This window comes from Anser cygnoides, chromosome 5 (assembly GCF_040182565.1).
Source record: "Anser cygnoides isolate HZ-2024a breed goose chromosome 5, Taihu_goose_T2T_genome, whole genome shotgun sequence".
Lineage (NCBI taxonomy): Eukaryota > Metazoa > Chordata > Aves > Anseriformes > Anatidae > Anser > Anser cygnoides.
This window is the reverse complement of record NC_089877.1, coordinates 32,717,139-32,737,528: the sequence shown is the minus strand read 5'-3', so window position 1 is coordinate 32,737,528 and position 20,390 is coordinate 32,717,139. Positions and strand designations below refer to the sequence as shown.

Sequence of the window (20,390 nt, the reverse complement as noted above, 5' to 3'; positions counted from 1 at the left end):
GCTTTGCAGTTGTTTCCAAAGTTAGTGGCGATACACTTTAATCTATTCAGATCACCCTGAATTGGCTGTTACTGTTTCTTTGCTCTGTCTCTAAGCTCAGATTGGGGTGTTTTTCTTACATTTGCATGCCACTAAAGTCATCTGGACTAGTTAACCTAGGACATAGTTTGGCTGCTGCCAGCTGTGTTTAAAGAGTCTAGCCATTACCTGTAGTAACCTACAGAATGACAGACTGAGGATACCTGCTATTGTCCTTAGTCTTGTTAATTTTGGAGGGCTATTGGAGGGTAATTAGTGCCAGGAGTGAACTGAACCCTTGATGACTTGCGTGTTATTTTAAATTAGTCCTTGTATATCTTCTAGCCCTTTCTGAGCCAACGTCTAAGGGCTGCGCTTGGGTAAAGGTAGAACCTTGAAAAAATTCATGTACAGGACTTAATAAGGATTTGACACAGCAGCAGTTAGAAAGGAAGTAGTGCTATGTGTGTCATAAGATCACAGTAATCTTTGGTTTTTAATTACTCTTGGCCAGCATAATACCATTAAGTAGCAAACATTTCCTTAGTGTCTTGTCTTGTCCCAAAGAACTTAGAGTCATAGAAGCTGAAAAACAGTAGGAGAAAATAAGTGTTACTCCCTTGATTCTGAAAAAGTGACTATTCAAAAAATAGAAGGGGCTGGTGGCAACTAGAAAAGAAACCCTCCTCTTGATGATTTGAAACTAAATACCATAAACATAAGTCAGTTCTTCCTGTCAGCCAAGTGGTGAAGTGTAATGCTTACCTAACTCTTCTGAGGTCTTTACTCAAGCAATTTCGTACTGACATCAGTGTCAGACTATTTGAATAAGATCTGAAGATAAAGGTCTCAGAAACTGGCTTGAGTGGAATTACATTGAAATATCTTACTCAATTATTTCAATTAGATGCTCTGTAATAACTTGGTTTAAAACAAAAGAACAATTTCTAAACTTAAACACAGTGGATTTCAACGTGTGGTTTTACATTGACGTATCTTGGAAAGATAGCACTCCAGTCCTCAGATACCCCAGATAAATAATAATCAATTTCCTCCCATCTTGAAGCTACAAAGATCACCATCTCACCATAGGTACACCCACACCTGCAAAATATCTAAGGAAATTATTAGTTCTCTTACCGTGGTCAAGATAAAGAGCCAGAGATACTGGTTTTACTGTATGATATCTTTATTTAAAATTGCAGTGGTTCAGGAGATGGGTAAGAGGATATAGCACCTTTTACTTTTCTGAAACAGGTTTAGATCTTGATGGCCAGAAAGACTGTTCATTTATTAATGCTGCTATCACCTGACTGCTGTTCAGAAAGACAACCTGGTATTTTGTTCTAATTAGCATTAGGTGTGCTGAAAATGGATGGTTGGAAAGCATTCAAAGATCCGAAATAATTTCAGATTAGGTGTGTTGTTTTGCTCAGACAGAATTGTGGGAGGAGGGAACAGTGAAACTTAGCTTGTATTTCAAAATGAATTTTTTCAGTCTTGAATGGTCTCAAAGTCTGGCATTTCTGAAGCTTTGCTTTAGCTTCTAGTTTCACATGGCAATGTTGAATTGAAAAACGGAGATATATTTTAATAAGAGGATTTTTTGTGCAAATTATTTGTTTTAGTGGTTCAATAACCACTATATGAAAAAACAGTTTGGGGATGAGCTTGAGAAAAAACATGTCTTTTTCTCCAATTTCTGAGGACATTTTGAATTTTTTTTTTTTGTTAATTTGACTATAAACAATTATTTCCTCAGATTACTATACTTTTCCTAACCCAGCCACTGAGCTGAACAAGGCAGGAGCTGATTTATGAGGCAAGGAGAAAGCGGCTGTCATCTCACACTGCCACTGTCTGGTACAACAAGAAGTCTCCACAAAGCTACGTTCTTCCACCTCCATCTCCTTGGTGATGTCACAGCAGCTAGCCCTAGGAAGATCCATCACTTAGCTCTATTTAACAGCTTTAATGAGATGAATAAAGAGATGTTCTCAAGCATAATCATAAGAGAGATATTTCTGTAGGAGAGAGTCTCAGTAATTGCCATCCTTGCTTGAGATGCAGTTACGATCAACACTGAAGGACTATGAAGGCGGTGCTCTGCTGAGGGTATTTTTTGTACACCAAAGCTGAGATGTTCTCGTGAGAAATTTTTCTCTGCTGTTGCCATTGCTGGGATAAATAATGAAAAACACTTAGTGAGGCTTCAGCACCTTTTGTAAGCTCTGTCCCAATTAGCTTTTAAGTTTAGGATAATCCAAAACAGAGCCATTTTGAGTTGCTATCATTCTACAGCTTGGTTTCTGACAGTCTAGCTGTGACTGTGAGTAGCTTCTTACAACGGGCTTAGTGAGCAGCCCACTGGATAAGTTGTGTGAAGCTGAACATTAATTTATTAGCTTTTGTTTTTTGCATGCTGGGAACAGCGTAGGTCTGCATTCCTTCCATTCTGATTCTGTTTCATATGGTCTCTTGTATGCATGATCCGAGTGCCAACAGGTTGTGTATGAAGCATTTTCACTTCTGTTGCCTGCTATTTGTGCTGTGCCCTCTTTGCTTTGGATTTAACCTTTTAGATTTGTTCTTCCATCTTTATGCAGTTGACTTTCTTTGTCTTGCTTTCCCCATCCTGTACATTTTTTGTGTCTGTAGTAAGGCCTGACATCACGTAGCCCATCTCCCCCATGTCCAGGAGGAAATGGACGTGGTACTTGTCAGTGTGCTTGTTGACAAGCAACACAAAATGTTTTATGCATTTTGGCCTTGCTGATTTACTGGAAACATTAACTTCTTGGAGGGGCTATTGGAAAAATTAGTTCCATAGCTCTCCAAAATAACTTTTGCACCTTGATTTGAAGACATTTAGGAGCTTTTTTTTTTACTTCTTTCCTGTTCCATTAAGGCCTGGGTCTCCCTGCTGCAGCTGTTCTGTTTTTAATATGTTGCTCCGTTTCCAGGCAGACATACCCCTCTTCGAGTGGAGTTCACTTTTCTCTGGCTGTTTTTCCATTTGCCTTCTCTCTAGGAGGCAAATTTGTCAGCCTACTATTTTGGTCTCTCAATTCAATTACAGCAGCAGAAACCGTGATCAAAGCTGGAACAGTACTATGGAGGAAGAAAACCAAAACTCCTTTCTGGATAATAGATTTTTCTCTCTTTTCCTTCACTTTTTTTATAATCTGTGGAAAAGGGACGCTACAGATTCCTGTGTCCGAGGAAGTACAGACAATTATGTTTGCACTGCAGTCGTGACTACTGCAGTACACATGCCCAGGTGAAGCTGTCTAAAGTGTTACTGCAGGGGCACAAGACTTGCATGGTTAATTGATCTGAACCCCAGCTTGCTTTCTGATGAGTTTTGCTTATTTTTCTGGGAGCTTTGTAGCTGTCTGTTGATTTAATGTACATACATAGCAGACCTTTATTTCAGATATCTTTCTTTGTGGTATTTCAAAGATGCCACCATAACCAAGTACTCAAGTTCCCACTCTGCTGCTTGGATAATCAATCCTACATCCAGTCCTGAGGTCTAGCATAGTGGCTACATCACCAGTCACAGGAGAATCTTCCTCCTGAAAAGTCAGTTTGAGCTGTTGGTTATAACTTGCATAACCCCAGGAGCATCTGACTAGAACTGATTTTAAATTGGTGATTTTTAAAAATATTTTTAAAATTATTTATTTATTTATTTGGTGGAACAATTTAAAAAGTGGTTTGAACATGATTGACAGTACATATGTGAATTTCAGGTAATAAATAATGCCAAAGATTTCAGGTAAACCTATTTTTCCTAAACAGTTATTTTGGTTACAGTTCATTTTTTCTTATCTTGCCCCAAACCAAACTCATAGCTGCTATTTGATGAAAATTAACTCTTGACCCTCTCCCCTTCAATCAGTATTAGGTGTCTACTGTTTGTTTAGTGAGGCCTGGTCCTATCTCTTCTTCTGACTGATATTGCTGTGTTCAGGTGAGCATGTATTTACTGCAAGCTTATGGTGTCCCCCAGGCGTTTTCCCAGCTTGGATCTGCAGGACATCCACCATGAAATTGCAAATGTGGATTATGGTACAGCCGGAACTGATTGCCTGGAGCAGTGCCCTGACAGGCAGCCCACAGATTGTCTACCAGCAGTCCACAGGAGGAATGGGAGAGGCGGAGGAAGCTGTGTCTGAGGCATCTCCTGAGGATGTTTCAGGACCCACCACTGTCACTGGTAAGCTGATGGGGGGTAGAATGAGAAGCTGGGAGATGTCAAGTTGACACGTCCTTTTTATAAGAAGCTTCTAAAGGAGTAAAGGCCAGCTTTCCCTTGTATACAGCTATACAGATGTATACAGCTTTCCCTTTCCCTGTCAATATTTATCTCAGTTCCACCAGCACCACTGTGCTGGCCAGGTAGTCATCCACTAGGTACTTCAAAATAAGGAGGCTTGATTTACTGGTTTGCAGAACAATTCCCAATAATATATTAAAACAAGTCCCTGCTGTAGGAAGAGTTGAAAAGGGCCCTTCAGAAATGGATTGGTTTCCCAACAGAAATTTTAATAGATGAATTTTGGCTATCGTCTCCCTTCATTTTTTTCCCTTTGAGTATTATATGGAAGAACTTAAAAGATACAGAAAAATCAGCTACTGACTGGATGGAAGAAATGGGGGCAAAGGGGGACTTTCCGAACATGGCAGAATCTACCCATAAACCTGGCAGGACAATATTGGGGCAATAACAAATCATAAGAGGTAAAGTGACAAGCAAAGATGTGATTACTGCAGCTTTCCTCTCACCTCTGACATTGCAGATCTCCCTGTCAGACGTAGGCAGAATCTCTTCTCCACACAGAGGAGGCAGAGGGTGGAGCTCAGCGCCTGTATAAATTATATGTCTCCTTCAGGTTGTTTCAGCAGCAACAACAAGCTGTGAGCGTGTTTGTCAGCTGACAGATCTGTTATCCAAATTGGGTTTTCTGCTGCTGTCGCCATCTTGTGAGCCATGGGGAGCCCACCAGCCAAGGTAAGAGAATTGCAGGTCCACTCTGTTGTGGCCTGACACCTTGTTATTGGGAACTCTGTCTCCAGCTCTTGCGAGCAAACTCTCCCCCTGTGTCTGTTGAGATGCAAAGGAAATCTGCTGCTGGTGTGATGTAGCAGGGTTATCTTGAGCTTTGTAAATTTCCTATTTTCCTCTTTTACCTCTCCATATTTAATACATGAGCTAGCTTAAGCAAAAACAGTGAAAATGCTTTCCTTTTCTTCTATCTTAAGGTGTACATGCTGGAGTGAACACCAGGAAGGAAAAGGGCTGGCCTTGAGTTTACCTCACTGCAAAACGAAAGTGCTTTAGTCCTACTGCATGCTTTTCTCAGGATAGCACATGTTCATTGCTTGCCCAAGCTGAAAAAAACCAGCCAAACAAAAAAAAAAAAAAGACACAAAAACCAAACACCTTTTTCTAGCAACAAAGCACAATTTATATTACTTTAGCTGCAGGGGGGAGTTCTAATGAGCTGATTTAGCTATCTTTCATGTTTACAGTGAGTGTGATTCTAGTGGAAGTATTTCTTGTTTGGACTTGAGTTTTCCAATAGTAAGTTCATTCAGAGATTTTAGCTGATAGTTTTTCGTATAAATGAACAGAATTATCGGCTGAGAGTTATGTTCTCGAGTATCTTTAAAAGGTAGTGGATGCCGTGTCTGAAATGGAAGATGTGAATAATTTGCGAATGAAACATTCTTTGTGTATCAAACCCTATGTCAAATTTTACAGCAAATAAAATGAATATGGGCATTTCTGGGGTTTAGATATAGTGGAAAACAATGTTACATGATATGGCGCATGGAGAATTGTTAATCGTTAAGATTGAAGAATATTTACCATAGGCAGTAATATTTGCAGGTGAAGTTAAAGATTCAGCTGTCAGTAGCTTAAATAGACAGACTGAATGCTATGGTAAAAATATTCAAACATTTGGTGCTCAGGGCAAAGAATATAAACTGTAAATGCAAAGTACTCTCTGGATAAAATTTGTATTTAATCTGTCTACTTACCTGTTAGATCCGGAGCTATGTATCTGTCTTAGATATAAATATTATCTATCAATTTTACGTATCTATTTTGTATCTAATAAAATAACACTGGATCTGAAAGACAGGTAGATAGCGTAGATAAAATTTTACGTAGAAAGTCTCACAGAGACGGTTCTTACATTTGATCCTAATGCTGCAACTGCTGTTCTCTGAGTTTAGACATAATCCTGCTTGATAGGCAACACTGCCAAAATGTTAGAGTTCAAGCGTAGCTGCAGGTCAGAAAGCTTCTATTCCCAAGAAAGAATATTCATTCAGTAATGTAGGTAGCTGTCAGGCAAATGCATTTTTTGGTATATTTAAATGGGTAAATAGGGACAGAAATCAGACCCTAGTGGTTTTGTGGGTTTATTTTTCTTTTAAATTAAAAATTCAAATTGGAAAGTGTGGATACTTCATGCTATCTATGAAGGCCTAATAAAAGTCTCCCAGTTAGGTTTTTACTATTTAAATATGCTACCAAGATGAACAATACTCATTTGGAACTTGCAGGGGATGCTTTTAACTTTCATAACAGTGTCCTTTCTTTTGCTCAGACAAGAATAATTGGTCTTTAGTTTTATTTTATGAACAAGGAAATATTTTTTTCTGTGGTAAGATACTCAAAAATTCTGCCAATACAATGCCTCGAGCAACCCACTTATACATGTGAAGAGATGACTGAGAGAGTATAAAGAGGGGACGCATCCCAAATCTACAATGACTCTTCAAACACTCCATCAGTGATAACATTAAATTACAGTGAATGTTCATAAAGCAAATTAGATTTACTTATCAACGGTTCAACTTCCAAGGATAAGATCTTGGATAATTGTGATTCCCAAGGAAAATGAGGCTTACATGCTCATGTTTTTTCCTTCTATCCCCTCTCCTAGTTTTGCGTATTTCTTCAGTTAGTTGGTTGTCCCACCAAAATTTTGCATTCCTCTAATTTTAATGGAAATAGGCATCTGGGTAGAAGGCCAAACTACAAGCAGTATTTTCATTGATAGAGTGGCTAATAAACTCAGCCCACATTGGCAATTAAAGAATCTATGTGGAAGAGAGTGTTTTGGAACCAGGCTGGTCATGAAGGTCATGAAGCTTTTTTTTTATTTTATTTTAAGCTTATAGCTTTAACCTTAATTTAATAGATTGTATCCAAATTGTATTTGAACCAAATCGTCAGTATCTAAGTTAAAATAAATGATGATAATATGCCAAGTTATTATATTTGTTGTGAGTTCTTCTACATAAGATATTGTAGTGCTTCTAGTACGCCACTGGGGAAAGAAAAAGTAATGCGTGAAAGCAGGTAATTAGTTATGCCTAAAAGATACTGATAAAGCCAGGTGATAACCCTAAAGCTATTTGCAGAATGCCAAAAGACGTGGAGCAAACTCTTCATAGAAAACTCTTCATATAACCTGTTGTTATTCCATGGTGGTAACTCTGCTTAGGGAACTACTTAGTTTTGGGGCAGGGGAAGTGCAACACTGAGGTGCCAGTCAGACTTCCAACATGTGGTGATGGGAGGAGGTTCCCAGGTTGCCAGGCTCTGCAGAAACTACTCGTCCAGAAGAATAACTTCCTAGTGAAGGTAGCCATGAGGCCTTGTTCATGGAGCAGCATGGTGGGGCAATATGGAGTGGAATCAAGGATGTGGAGCTCTCAGTAGGTTTTGCTTCTTTCACTGCCATCCAAAGACAGTCTCAGTAGACTTTTTATTAATGAGATTTGAGAAGCTCATATACTGTCGAAGTTGTCTTTTTGGCATGAAACCCTGAAGTGACTAACTACCTGTAAACAGGAGAGAAGGCTAATTATGTGTCCTCCTGAAGCTGACAGGCATATGACTATTCTCTGGAAGCCAGACAGTAGGCCAGCAAATGTATATTATTACAATCATTGAGAGGTTGGCAACGGATGTGAATTTTCAGTTTGTCTAAGGTTTCATGCAACTGTAGCAATTCTTCCATGCTAATTTTATCTCCTGTTTATCAACTTTTCTCTATTTTAGACCTGAAATTGCTCCCCTAAAACTTGCTTTCGGAGTACGGAAGTGTAGTTTAATGCTAAATGCTATCAAGTGGAAAGATTTTTTTGTGTGTGCACTTTTTAGCCTACTTTCTGGGAGTCTGGACATGCCACTATTTATTGGTCTGGAGTAGTTTTGTCTAGGATGCAAATATACACAGGTAGCTGACTCCTGCACTCTATCGTTGGCCTCAGTTTGGCACTATTAATTTTCCAGCAAGTAAGGATGATTGTATTTCTAGGCAAAAATAGAATGATGTGCTTCTGGGAAGCTACATTTGACTCTGGATATTTCCAGAGGGGATTAGTTACTCTCTGTGTGCCTATACAGGAAACTGTGTTTCCGACAAGGAAGTGATCTGAAAGGAGCAAGATCAGTAGAGCTGCAAGACTGTCGAGAGCTGTCTGGATATGATGCCTGTGCTTATCAATTTGCATTAATCACAGTATTACTCATTGTGTCTGATTATATGGAAATCACAAATGGTATCTCTAACCACACATATTTTTCTCTAGAAGGGTATTCTGGAGTGCCAACACTTTTGGGCAAGGATGTTATTTTAGACCACCCAAATCAGAACCCAGTAGGCTGCTCTGGACCATTGTAGAAGAAAATGAGCTCAGCCTTTTTCTGATGAAAAAGAGAATTAGCCCAATTCTGAATGGTTACTGCAGGCTGGAGTAACTGCAGCCTTGGGAGGGAGCAGGATGGCTTCAGGCTTCCCCAGGGAATTTTCACAGCCCGTAGGGTTTGTCGTGGCTACCTTTACCTGTCTCAACCTGTTTATCTTTTCCCCTGCAACAACACAAGGATGATGCTGCACCAACTCTGAAGTAATGGATAGTCATCTTGGGTGATGTTTCCTTTGGCAGGAAGATGTTGACATTTTAAAGCGAACTGCTTGCTGTTGGAAGGGAAAGGAAGGAGGCAGGAGGCTCTCTGGCTCTAGTGGGAGAAGGTGAAAAAGCATGACACCTATCACAACTGAGACTACTCTGATAATGAACTGCAGATGCACCTTTTTTTGTAAGAAATTATGAAATTTTCATCACATAAGGTTCAGAGCAAATTATATACGAACATCCATTTCTCTCAGTGAAGGCAAACTCTGAGAATGATTTGGGCTTCTATTGAGCAAGGCGAAGTTGATTACAAAACAACATAGAATTAACATATTAATTAAAAACAGTCAGCCCTGTAATTGGCTACAGAATCCAATATTTCATGTTAATGAAACCTACTAGGAATGCTGACTGAGCATTGCAGTTGGTACTTCCATGTTAAATAACTATTTGCATGGGAAAATTAAAGTCAAATTATTTCAGTGGGCAACTGGAGTAATTTGGAAGTGTCCTCACTGGAACTTGTAATGTCTATAATGTGTTAAACTCAGAATGTTTTAAATATTTCAGTTTTAAATTGGAGAAAAATATAATAGGAATGCTTCTTTTTCCACAAATGTCTTGCATTTTTATACAAAAGGTGTTTCAATCAACTGTTAAGAATCCAAGAGACAGTGTAATTTGTGATTTTGTAGGTTTACCAACAAGGTTTCTCTGCTTAGGTGACTCTTGAATATCAACCTGATTTTTTTTTTAAAGGATGTAACTTTAAAATTGGCATCATAATATTTAATATTAAGCCTTTATTTGAATGTGCTAATTCACAGTTAAAATGGTATACATCTGATGTAACATCATTTACCTCTAAACAAAATTGAATGAAGCTGAATGAAAGCAAGTCTCATTTCTAATAAAAATACCCAATAGTCTCCACCCCATTGTAAAAGAATTTCAGGTTAAGTGTAGTGACTGCTTCTGTGGAGGGGTTCCACCTTCCCCAGCTCCTAATATCTCTGAAGATAATCATTTCAGTGTCAAGAAAACTGATCATGGTGCTAGCTTTGAAAATAATACTGTCAAATTATTTCTTAGAGTGTAGTGGGATACTCTGGTTTAGACAAATAGATATGATATTTCAGTCAGTATGTAATTTAAACTGCCATTAAAAGTACTGGAAAACTTCCAACAGTGTGTGGTCTTGTTTTAATTTATTAGTTATAGCAGGGCTGGTTGTTGTTTATGCTTATTATTGCTGACACGCCAAGCTAGTATGAAAAAAAAAAAGATAAAACACTCAAAATGAAATCAAAAAGAAATGTTCCAATTTGAAAAAAGAAGGAAATACTTTCCTTAATTAAAATTATTATTGTCTGTGCATGTGTGTTCATTCAGGATGATCAGAATATCTTTTAAATGTGCTGAATATTTTACTGACTAGCTTAGGCTGGGAAGCTTAATTCTTTGTTAGAGTTAGGAGCAAGTAACTTGAAATAAGCATTACAATGATACGTTGCCTATGACAGAAATAAACCTCATGTCTGGAAGAACAATGGTCCCATTTCCATTAGGTGTATTCAAGACACCTAATGATGTGGGATTCTGTGGTATTATGCCTCCAAAGCAGGGCACTTTTCTTCATCTGAGTGGCCTCAGCAGGGCCAATGATCCAGTCACTTAAAGTCTGTAGTGCATTCCTCTAGATGCCTTTTGGTGAACGTGGCCTACTTAGGAGCATCATGCAAATGTACTCCTAGCTGGGATACGAAATTGAAGATTTTAAAGTACTTTGACAACTGCCATGTCCAGGCCCAGTGTCAGCGCTGTGCCAAGACCAGGAAGGCAGTTGTGAGTTTCTATTATCGCCTTCCAAAGGCCCAGTTTTGATCCAGCTGTGGCACAAGATCCTCTGCAGGTTGGCAGTACAACCATCACCACGGCCATGCATGCACCAGGTTGCTTGAAAAGAGACACCTCTAGGGTGACTACAGAAACTTTCTGTAGCATTGTCTGAGTTCCTGTCTTCTTTCTTTTTCTGTCTTCACTTACTCAAGCTACTTAGCAAATAGCCCAGTGTGTAACCATGCTTTTATCTTAGCATGGTGTACTTCTACAGGAAGGTGGTCCCCTTACTTCAAACGGGCAAACAGCAAGGACAGACAGTCCCTGTACTTCTCAAAATACATACGATTTTTATATTATGAGCCGATGAAACTAATTGCATTTGTTTTCTCTGCAGATGAAGATTTGTCCCATCTACATGCTCTCTGTAAGAATCATACAAGCCAGGAACATCAAATCAAGAGACCTGTGTGAGTTGTGGTTTGCTTGTGCTTTTAGTCACCTCTAGAGTTTACACAGTGAGCAATGTTCCTAACTTCTGAAGGTATACAAATAAAGTACATAAAGCAGAGCAATAGAAGTATTAATGCCAGGGCTATAATCAGATCAAATGCCTATGCCATCATTACTTTGAAGGTCATATCTAGTGGCATTTCAGAGAAATTGTAAAATCCAAGACTCCCAGGTGAACTTTCTGGACCAGTAAGAGAAGGAGACCATGTGAGGGCACTTCAATCTGTAAATCTGCTTGGAGTTGTTTGGTTTGGATGTTCTTAGTGGGTATACATCATATCATGGGCAGGCATTTTGCCGCACAGGACATGTATTTAGGAACCTTTTATTGAAATGTATCGATTATACACCATAGTCAAAGGTAAATTAGAGATTTTCAGGCCTTCTAAAATACAGAGTCATTTGGAGTATTTCATGTTAAATAATGTTGCTAGTTTCTGGCTAAGGAGAGCCTCTGCAAAATCAGCCCTAAGCACATGCTGAACATGCAGGCAAAACAGATTTTTCCATGTACTTTTGTATTCAACATTCTTTCACTCATTATCTCACCCTTACAGCTTCCTATGGCTCCTTCTCAAGGTGTCTGATGGATCAGCCATTCAGGCTGTCATTTTTTTGCAGTGTCCTATGTGTTCCTCAGCCAGTAGAAGGACCTTGAGCTGCCTTTTCTCACACTCTCACTCTACTTCAAATATCATGTAGCGACATCCAGAGGTGGACACTAGAAAAGCGATAGCGTGACCTGTATTTCTAAGAGCTTCAATGACCTGTTCTATCTACTCTGTTGAAGGGACAGTTCCACTTTCCTGCCAAAACCTTGCGGGGCAATGTTACTCACTGCTTGATACCAGTCTGAAGTATTTAGGCATCTCGGGCTGCAGTAGACATCTTCAGTCAAGTCCAGACTCCAGCTCTGAAAGACATCATCTCGGAGATTTCTTTTCACACCGATGTCAAGCTCCACAAAGTAAATGAACTTTCCCACCCTGGCTCTTTCCAAAGGATGGCTGCTCCAGGCACTGACCGCACTAATGATAAAGAATAGGTTTAGGGTGGAAATGAGAAGATTTCTGACTTACTCATGTCCTTGAATTCTTGGGCCCACACCACCCTTTAGCTGCAACAAGTCTTCTTCCTTAGTAGCTAACACTTCTGGACATCAGGCATGTCCCCTCCATGTGTTTGTGTTGTGAGACAGCAAGCTAGTCTCATCTCATCTTCTCTGCAATATGTGTTCTCTTTTCCTGTAATAGTCCTAATAGACCTTTCTGGAACTAGCATTGCTTTCAGCTAAACTTTTTAAACACAGTTGACTGGAATGGTAGGGAATATGCCTGATGAATGGTCAGTGGGCTCTTTTCTGCCTCTTTGTCTTCACACGGGAAACACTGCTCTTAGTGTATCTTGTGTGTGCATGTGTGCATGTGTGTATTTGCAACTTGTAGTTACCCAGGAATTAGGTAGTATACTAAGATGGTTTTCCTTGGTTGCCTCTAACCAATGATCTCTTTACTTATTTTAAAAAAAAAAAAAAAAAGTATTTATTAATCCCCAGAATCACGGCCTTGCCCTACTTTTCATCTATAATATTGGCATTGGGATTTTAATTGTTTTCTGCTGCAGTGACTGCATCAGACTGCTATGTGCGCTTGTGGCTGCCATCTGCTTCAAATGAAAAGCTTCAGACCAAAACCATCAAGAATTCTGACAACCCTGTCTGGAATGAGACTTTCTACTTTAGGATCCAGAGAGAAGTTGAGGTAGTAAAAATACAGAGATTTTACCATTTTGAATAGCTGGGAGTCCTCACTTGACACCCTCTTGGTCAAATGTACTAAATAACTTAAAACAATGCTCAAGTAACAGAATTTGCAACTGACTCACTAGCACAAAACAGCAGACATATGGAGTAGTGTTCCCTTCAGATAGTTGTAGACATCTGTGATACATACGCCTATATTTGAGCTAGTCTAGATTCCCCTTGTTGTCGCCTGAGAGAAATAAGTACTGCTGTAGCATGCCTCATCTCTGGGCTATTTTGGATGGTTAATATAGAAAAAGCATTCCCTCCACTGGTTGTAAGGGAAGAGTAGAGGAGTTGCTGTGGTTTAGAGAGCAAAGTTGCACTGTGATGACTTCAGCTGATGAAATTAATCCTACCCTAAGCTATGCAGTTAGGAGAATTTAGGAAATGAAGAAACCGAATAGTTATGTTCTTTGGACGGGTTATCAGAGAGTGGCACAGAGCACTGAGCATCTTTTTTGCCTTGGAATAGTGGGAGCTCTCTGTTAGTAGTTGTCTTCTATTCAGTTATAAGTTTCCCGAAGTTGGATTTAGTGATTGAGTTCCACATTAGCAGACTCCTGAAAGAAAGCACAGTGATAGTAAATCAGTAGCAAAAGTCTGTAATCATATTTATTTATTTATTTATTTTTGGAAACAGCAGCTCAGTAAGTTCATATTTATTTTCTTCTACTACCAGAACGTTTTAGAATTGGCTGTGTGTGATGAAGATCCACTTACGAAAGATGACATGCAGTTCACAGTTCTTTTTAACGTTGCTAGAGTCAGACCTGGAGAGAGAGTCCGTGAGACATTTGCTTTGAAATCAGAGGTAAGGACTGAAAATACATGGACAGATCTTGCTTTCCATTTTGGCTTCTGTGTTAGGTGAGGTTTGGGTCTGCATAAACAGATATCCTGGTATATTGATATCATTATCAATATCTCATCAAATCAGTGCTGGATTTTTGTGACTTTGTTAATCTCTTTTAATAGATTCAGAAAATGAAGCTGCTTCTCTCCCATGCAGTTGTCTCTGTGCAGACAAAAAAGTGATAATAACTAGCATCTGTAAATACAGTCGTTTTCATCTTTTATAATCCCGCAGATAACTTTCTTATTTTTTAGCTTTATTCCACTTTTGCCATGCTTAGAGGACATTTCCTCTTAAATTAGAACTTATTAAAAACTTGAAAACAATCCACTAACCAGCTGAATTAAATGATTCTTTCAGGCTTCTACTGTTCAGGTTCATGCTGGGTTTCCTTCTAGTTGATTCAGATTTCCATAGCCCATAATAAAGGCATGCCTGTTCTGTTAACATCTTTGGTATTCTGTTAAGGAGCCCATGAAAGAGAGTTGTCCAGGGAACAAAACTGGGATAGCTCTGTGACATCTCCATGAGTTGTGTCTGAGGAACTGCTACATGCTCATTACAGGAAGGAGACTGTCCATACCTACAAGAACAGCTACTTCCCAAATGCTGAAAGCTGTTAACAGGGATCCTCCTAGTGACTCTGCAGGCTGGTGGCATGCATTTCTCAGCCATTTCTTGCTGAGTCACTGGGAAATAACATGATTCAATAACCTTCTCAGTCTGGAGCGCTCTTGCCCCCTTCATCTCTGCTGAATTCAACGTGAATGTGATTTAAATGATTTGTACATAGAAATGACACTGGAATTAGTGACATTTGTTGCTGGGCTTCAATACCTTTCTCCCAGGCAGACTGTCTTTGCTGAAAGATATATTTCTGTTTCAGCCGAGCTTTTCCTCTCTGATTGTATCTTTGGAAGGATGTATAGTACTACATATCCCATGATGGGAGAACATAAATCTTACTTGCCTTTTCTGAGCCTGTGGTTTCCATTGCAATCTTAGCTTTTTCGGTAATGTTAGCAGAATAGATATCAGCCATGGAAGTGAAACACTTTTCTGATGTGTCTCTACTGGTGAACTCTTGCAGCCTCCAATAATCCATATGTATTTTACCCTTTTCCTTTTAGAAAGAGAGGTGCTCTAAGAAATGGGAAAGTTTGGAAGTGGAATTCTGGATGGAAAAAATGTGAGTAAAATTCCAAAGCTGAAAGGTTTAGTTCTGCCAGGCAGTATAATATCTCAGAGAAAGAGGAAATTCTTCCAGCTCTTCCTTACAGCAGTGAGCTGAGATTGCTGTTTCAATTTCTTTTTTTAGCCTTAGCTTCCTCAGCTACTTCTGTCTTTTAGTGTGTCTTATACAAGTCTTACCTTATGTTTGGCACCTAAATCCTGATCATGAAAATGTAGTAACATTGGCAGGATTCAATAACTTGCACACAAGATGCATACAAGCCCTAAGAGAGGTGCTCTCCAAGTTGTTAATACAAATGTAACAATGCTTTGAACACTTTAGTTTTTCTAAAAGACCAGAAAACATGTATCATTACCACAGAATATACATCGAATGATGTAGACAGCATTAGAAAAATCTTTAGGTGATAGCATAGTTAAACTGAAAAAACATGCAATCAACAAATAGTAAAATTAAGGCCCTCCTCCTCAAATTGGTAATCGACACTGGAGAAGAACAAATCCCATAAGATAAATTTTCTCTCTCTTTTAAATGCTATCACAAAGTTGACTGAAAAAAAAAAAACACCACAAACTAAACTGCATTATCTGTCCAGTTTTTAATGTTACAAAAATCATAGTCTGTTTAAAACTGACTAACTTCATGATTAGAAGAAGAAACTGTGAATAGGGCTTCTTAGTCTCAAATATGGAATAGCTGCAGAAAAAAATATCTGGTATTCTTGGTTAACACAACGTAGCTCAGAAAATCTATTTAATTTATCTATGGAAGACACCTTAAGTGATGGTGCAAGCATCCCCTGCAAATGTGGAAGCAATCACAGCCAGATGTACAAAAAGCACAGAGTGAGATGAAGTGCCTGGAAACTGGACTGAGCTGATTCAGACTAGAAATAAGAGGAACATTTTTCACAGTTCAAGTTACAAAGCATGTGGGGAATTCTCCACCCTTGGAAGTGAAACCTAGTTATTTATATGTAAATACATTCTACTGCTGAAATAGAAGTTATAGGGCTTGACATGCTGGTAAAATGTCCTGGACTTTGCAGAAAGTCAAAGATTACATACTACATAACTTCAATGGTCCTTTCAGATCTATGGAAGCACTTACGAATGTGTGTAACGTAGTGCCATTGGAGTATTAGCCTTAATTAGAGATTATGTTAGTAGAATCTATAGGTTACTCATGGTATTAAATAACTACTTCCATTCAGTGACAAACCTAGGATTTACAAGGTAAAATGTCTGGAACAAAGACTTTATATTACTTAGCTGTATGTTTTCCAGTCATACATATGATGTGAGCTAATTCTTATTTGCCGTTCTTTGGTGACCAGTTGTACATTATAATCTGGATCAGACAGAAGTGTCTGTCCTAATAAGTATTTGGAGAGTACATTAATAGTAGTCTTTGCTTTCCCCAAGCCATGTGGCCATTTGTTAGGGGCAGGACGTGATTCCACATAGACCAACACCTTTTTCTTCTGTAGTTTTAAGAATTGGTATTTTTATGGACTCTCCTGTCTTCTCGTTTAGCAACTGCATTTTGGTTCATGTGCTTAGCAGATGATCATGTATTATGCCTTTCAGAAAACAAATTATGACACTAATGTAACTATATTCAATTTTAAGCAGAAAAGGTCATAAAACTGCTATTAAAAAAATAAATACTAGGTACTCACACATCTTTTGTTTGTTTTTTGCTTCTGTCTTTTTAGTCCTGGCCCTCCAGAGTATGTCATTACCAATGATGTCCTAGTGGTAAGGTTCACATATGAATTTAGTTTGGAGTGACTTTTCCTTCATTTGTTTTTCTACTTTTCCCCCGGCCATCTGGTATTTTACAGGGAGAGCAGAAGCTACTGTTACTGATACGAGCATGGTCGACGGTATAAAACAAAAATGTGGGACAATTCCCCTTTGTTACGGTTTAAATGTTGCCCACTCCATGCAAAAAGAGAAACTGTGTCTCTTGAAGTTCTCATGTATCAGTATTTTGCCCAGTTATGGTTTGCTAATATTTCAGCATCCTGTGTTGGTTGGCATTCAAAGTGAAATGCGTTTCATGTAATATAGCATGGCATTTGGCAGGAAGAACAAAGGTTTGAAAGGGATGAGTCTACAGAAGAAGACATCAATACATAGTCAATGTGCTTATGACTGGAAGGTTATCTAATGTAGCAGCTTTATAGGAAATGAGTTTTCTAATGAAGAGCTATTTTAATTGTTGAAACACAGAGTCCTCTTGTGGTATTAGTCAGCATGTGGTCCATTACCTATCTCCTTGGGCTGTCCCAGCAGCAAAGGAGTACAAAGCACCTCATGCCAACCACTCCAAGCATGTGTATGATTTCCAGATGCTAGCCCTTAATACCCATGCGGCAAAGTAATACATATTCTGTTCTTTCCCCCTCATTTTCTGTGTGAGGCATAAGAGCTGTAATGATTGGCATGCGTTGTTCCTGAAATGGCTTGGAAAACTGTCCTGGCATGAGTTAATAAGGGTGAACTGTAATGACTCAGGTGGAGGGTAGGGTGGAATAAATCCATGATCAGAACCAACAAGAAGATGCCTTGTAGACGAATCATGGCCACGATACACTAAAACTCATCATCAGGTGGTTTCCTCCCACCCTTGCTAAGTAATTGTCATATATATGCATACCTGAGTTTGGGCAACAGTGTGTTGTACAGAGATTCCTGATTTGGGGATAACTGCAATGGATATAATCACCCTCTGTCAGTGCACCACTGTATGGACAAGCTAGTTGTAAAGCATTATAACTGGGCTACTGTTCTGGTATAATGAGCTCTGAATTTCTTCTTGTACAGCTAGCTTGCTTCCAGCACTGAGATCAGATTAGCCCTATATTATAGCTACTAGCTGGCTTCCTGATGGTTCGTTATTTGCTGCAGATATGGCATTTGCTATTTTCAAACTTTTCCACTTCTGTCTTTTACAGTCACGTGAAGTTTGGTGCTTGGAAGTGCAAGTGGACAGTAATGAAAGCAGGAAATATTTGAAAGGTACACAGATTTCCCTGTGAAGTGAGGACACAACCAAACCATAGGCATTCAGATCCAGATGGAGGCACTTCAGGATACAAAGACAACTAATAACCTTCTAAAGACAATAAAATGCAATGCAGTGAAAGTCCCTGAACTGCCTCCAGTAGTAACTCCAATCTCTGTGTCTTTTCCTTGAAGCTATCAAATTTGGACACAGTAAACTTTGCTGGTAGAGGTATGAGAGTGCTGACTCTGGGAGCACTCCAAGTTTTGGGACAGATGCAGGAGTACCAGTTTCTGTGTTGTAGGAGACTTGCCAGTGTGGGAACTTATGAAGAATTTACCATAGAGAATGTCTGCAGCAAACTTTGTTAGCTCTTTTGCCTGAACAGTGGTAATATTCTCTAAACAAATCTGTTTTCACTAGAGGGTAAAAATCTCGTGCTTACGGTGCCTGCATCTCATGAAGGAACACAGAAAGCTACAGAAGACACAGATACTTTCTACTTCCACTGTGTGAAGGCTTGGGAGCCTGTTCTAAAGGCCAGGCTGCAGGTAATGCGCACTGCACCAAGCCAATTCTCATACTGCTCGCTTATTTTCAGTGTCACCAAAACAGTGGAGAACTGTTGCCCTACTGTGAGTAAAATATATTTTTTTTTTGTTCTCTGCAGAAAGTTTCTGATAAAGAAGATGACAGAAACAATTTAAGTGACACCTTAACAGTACCACTGAAATTTCTCCCTGTTGGACACAAAGTGAAAGTAACCCTCCCTGTAAGACATGTAAGTACCTCACCATTTGTATGACCTTTTGGAGAGATGACTAAAGTAACCATCAGTACTTAACATAATATCATTTGAAAAATAATTCAATTGGTAAGTCTGGGTGAGAATACAAGATGCAAATACAAGATTTCTGTAGAAAACGCTTAGTTTTCTCAGAGAAATATCATTTTTCTGTCTGTAAAATCAATAACTGGGGATTCATGCTGGCCATTTCTAGATGCCTAAGTTAAATGTTTAAATGTAATAAAAGACCAACCTCTGCTGTTGTTACACAGTTAAAGGAGAATGTTCAATACCCCTAGCAAGTCTTTGGGATGTCCCACTCTGTGTCTACTGTCTGTATCAAGCCTGGGTGGCTAGCTCAGTCTATATACCTAAATTTTAGGTGGCTAAAGTTAGATGAGTTGAATCTTACTCTCAGAGAACAATTTTGTCACATTCCTGTATGTATACAGTAATGATGGTAACTGGTGGACAGGTACAACTTTAAGTTGCTTTAAAAGTAGGAATGACACTGCTGTGTGACCAGATGAATCTGTTAACAACAGCCAGACATCGTTTCTCACACCATGCAGCAAATGGGAGGCAAATACAGGAGGAAAAGAATTACTTAGTATTTCTCCTACAGAGATGGGAGAATGAATGTCTGTTTCACAGTTGATTGCCCTACCTCCAATAGCTTTTTGAAAGGATATGGTGACTTGTATTTCCTCTCCCTAACACTGTCTTTAGCTGGATACTGTTCTTAATTCTCAAGAAATAGAGGGTGGCAGTGTGATACTGCTGCTGGGTTAGGCTGGTTCATGGGGTCACAGTGAGGTAGGAGTCCTGTTTCACAGTCTGGTCAGGTAGCCACTTCAATGCCTCCTGCCTCTCTAGCATCTCTACAGAATATGTTTGGTTTTTATTTGCTTATCTTCCCTTTCCTGCTAAATTTTTTTAAAAAACTGTATGCAGGGTGGTGGTGGTGGTGCATTCCAGGAGTCACTGAAAGTCTGGATTTCTAAACTTTATTTTCACAGTCATTCACATTCCTGCTCACGTTTCTTTGTTTACAGAATGTGCCATTGCAGCTGTACCTCCAACTAAATGATTGGTAAGGGGACTGTTTTGTTTCTCTACAAGTTTCATTATTCTTTGAACAATGAATTCTAGAGCAGAGTATCCTTCATTTAGATATAAGGAATGCACAAGACTAAGGGCAAAATATCTTGGTAGTTAAGTCACTGTGAAAGAGTCACCACAACAGAGCAAAAGTAAATTGATTTGGGGCAAGAGTCATGTTAAAATGCAAAATAAATAAATAAACAAACAGATAAATAAATGAGAATTTCAAACAGCGAGGAACTTAGTCAGATGTCCTTTGCGTCAAAGAACCAAAGACTGAGATTATAGATTTCTTCAAAAGGGACAAGTAAGCAGG

The 20,390-nt window shown here is 39.0% G+C and overlaps 1 protein-coding gene across 11 annotated transcripts in view; it reads left to right on the top strand.

Moving 5' to 3' along the window:
• Nucleotides 1-20,390, top strand: part of LOC106043041 (cytosolic phospholipase A2 beta) — a 52,625-nt gene that overhangs the window by 16,888 nt on the left and 15,347 nt on the right. For 7 of the 11 annotated variants that reach the window (XR_010831774.1, XM_048064963.2, XM_066997784.1 and 4 more), the window contains 12 exons: nucleotides 4,034-4,240; nucleotides 4,917-5,035; nucleotides 11,204-11,276; nucleotides 12,110-12,286; nucleotides 12,943-13,079; nucleotides 13,803-13,934; nucleotides 15,107-15,165; nucleotides 16,889-16,931; nucleotides 18,134-18,197; nucleotides 18,607-18,734; nucleotides 18,854-18,964; nucleotides 20,026-20,063. Coding sequence is in view for 10 of the 11 variants with exons in the window: in XM_048064963.2 (XP_047920920.1) it covers nucleotides 5,015-5,035; nucleotides 11,204-11,276; nucleotides 12,110-12,286; nucleotides 12,943-13,079; nucleotides 13,803-13,934; nucleotides 15,107-15,165; nucleotides 16,889-16,931; nucleotides 18,134-18,197; nucleotides 18,607-18,734; nucleotides 18,854-18,964; nucleotides 20,026-20,063 (983 nt within the window). In the remaining variant the exon portion in view is untranslated. Of the gene's footprint in view, nucleotides 1-4,033; nucleotides 4,241-4,823; nucleotides 5,036-11,203; nucleotides 11,277-12,109; nucleotides 12,287-12,942; nucleotides 13,080-13,802; nucleotides 13,935-15,106; nucleotides 15,166-16,888; nucleotides 16,932-18,133; nucleotides 18,198-18,606; nucleotides 18,735-18,853; nucleotides 18,965-20,025; nucleotides 20,064-20,390 lie in introns of those variants that run through there. The other 4 variants (XM_066997788.1, XM_066997787.1, XM_066997789.1 and 1 more) reach the window with 4 other exon arrangements.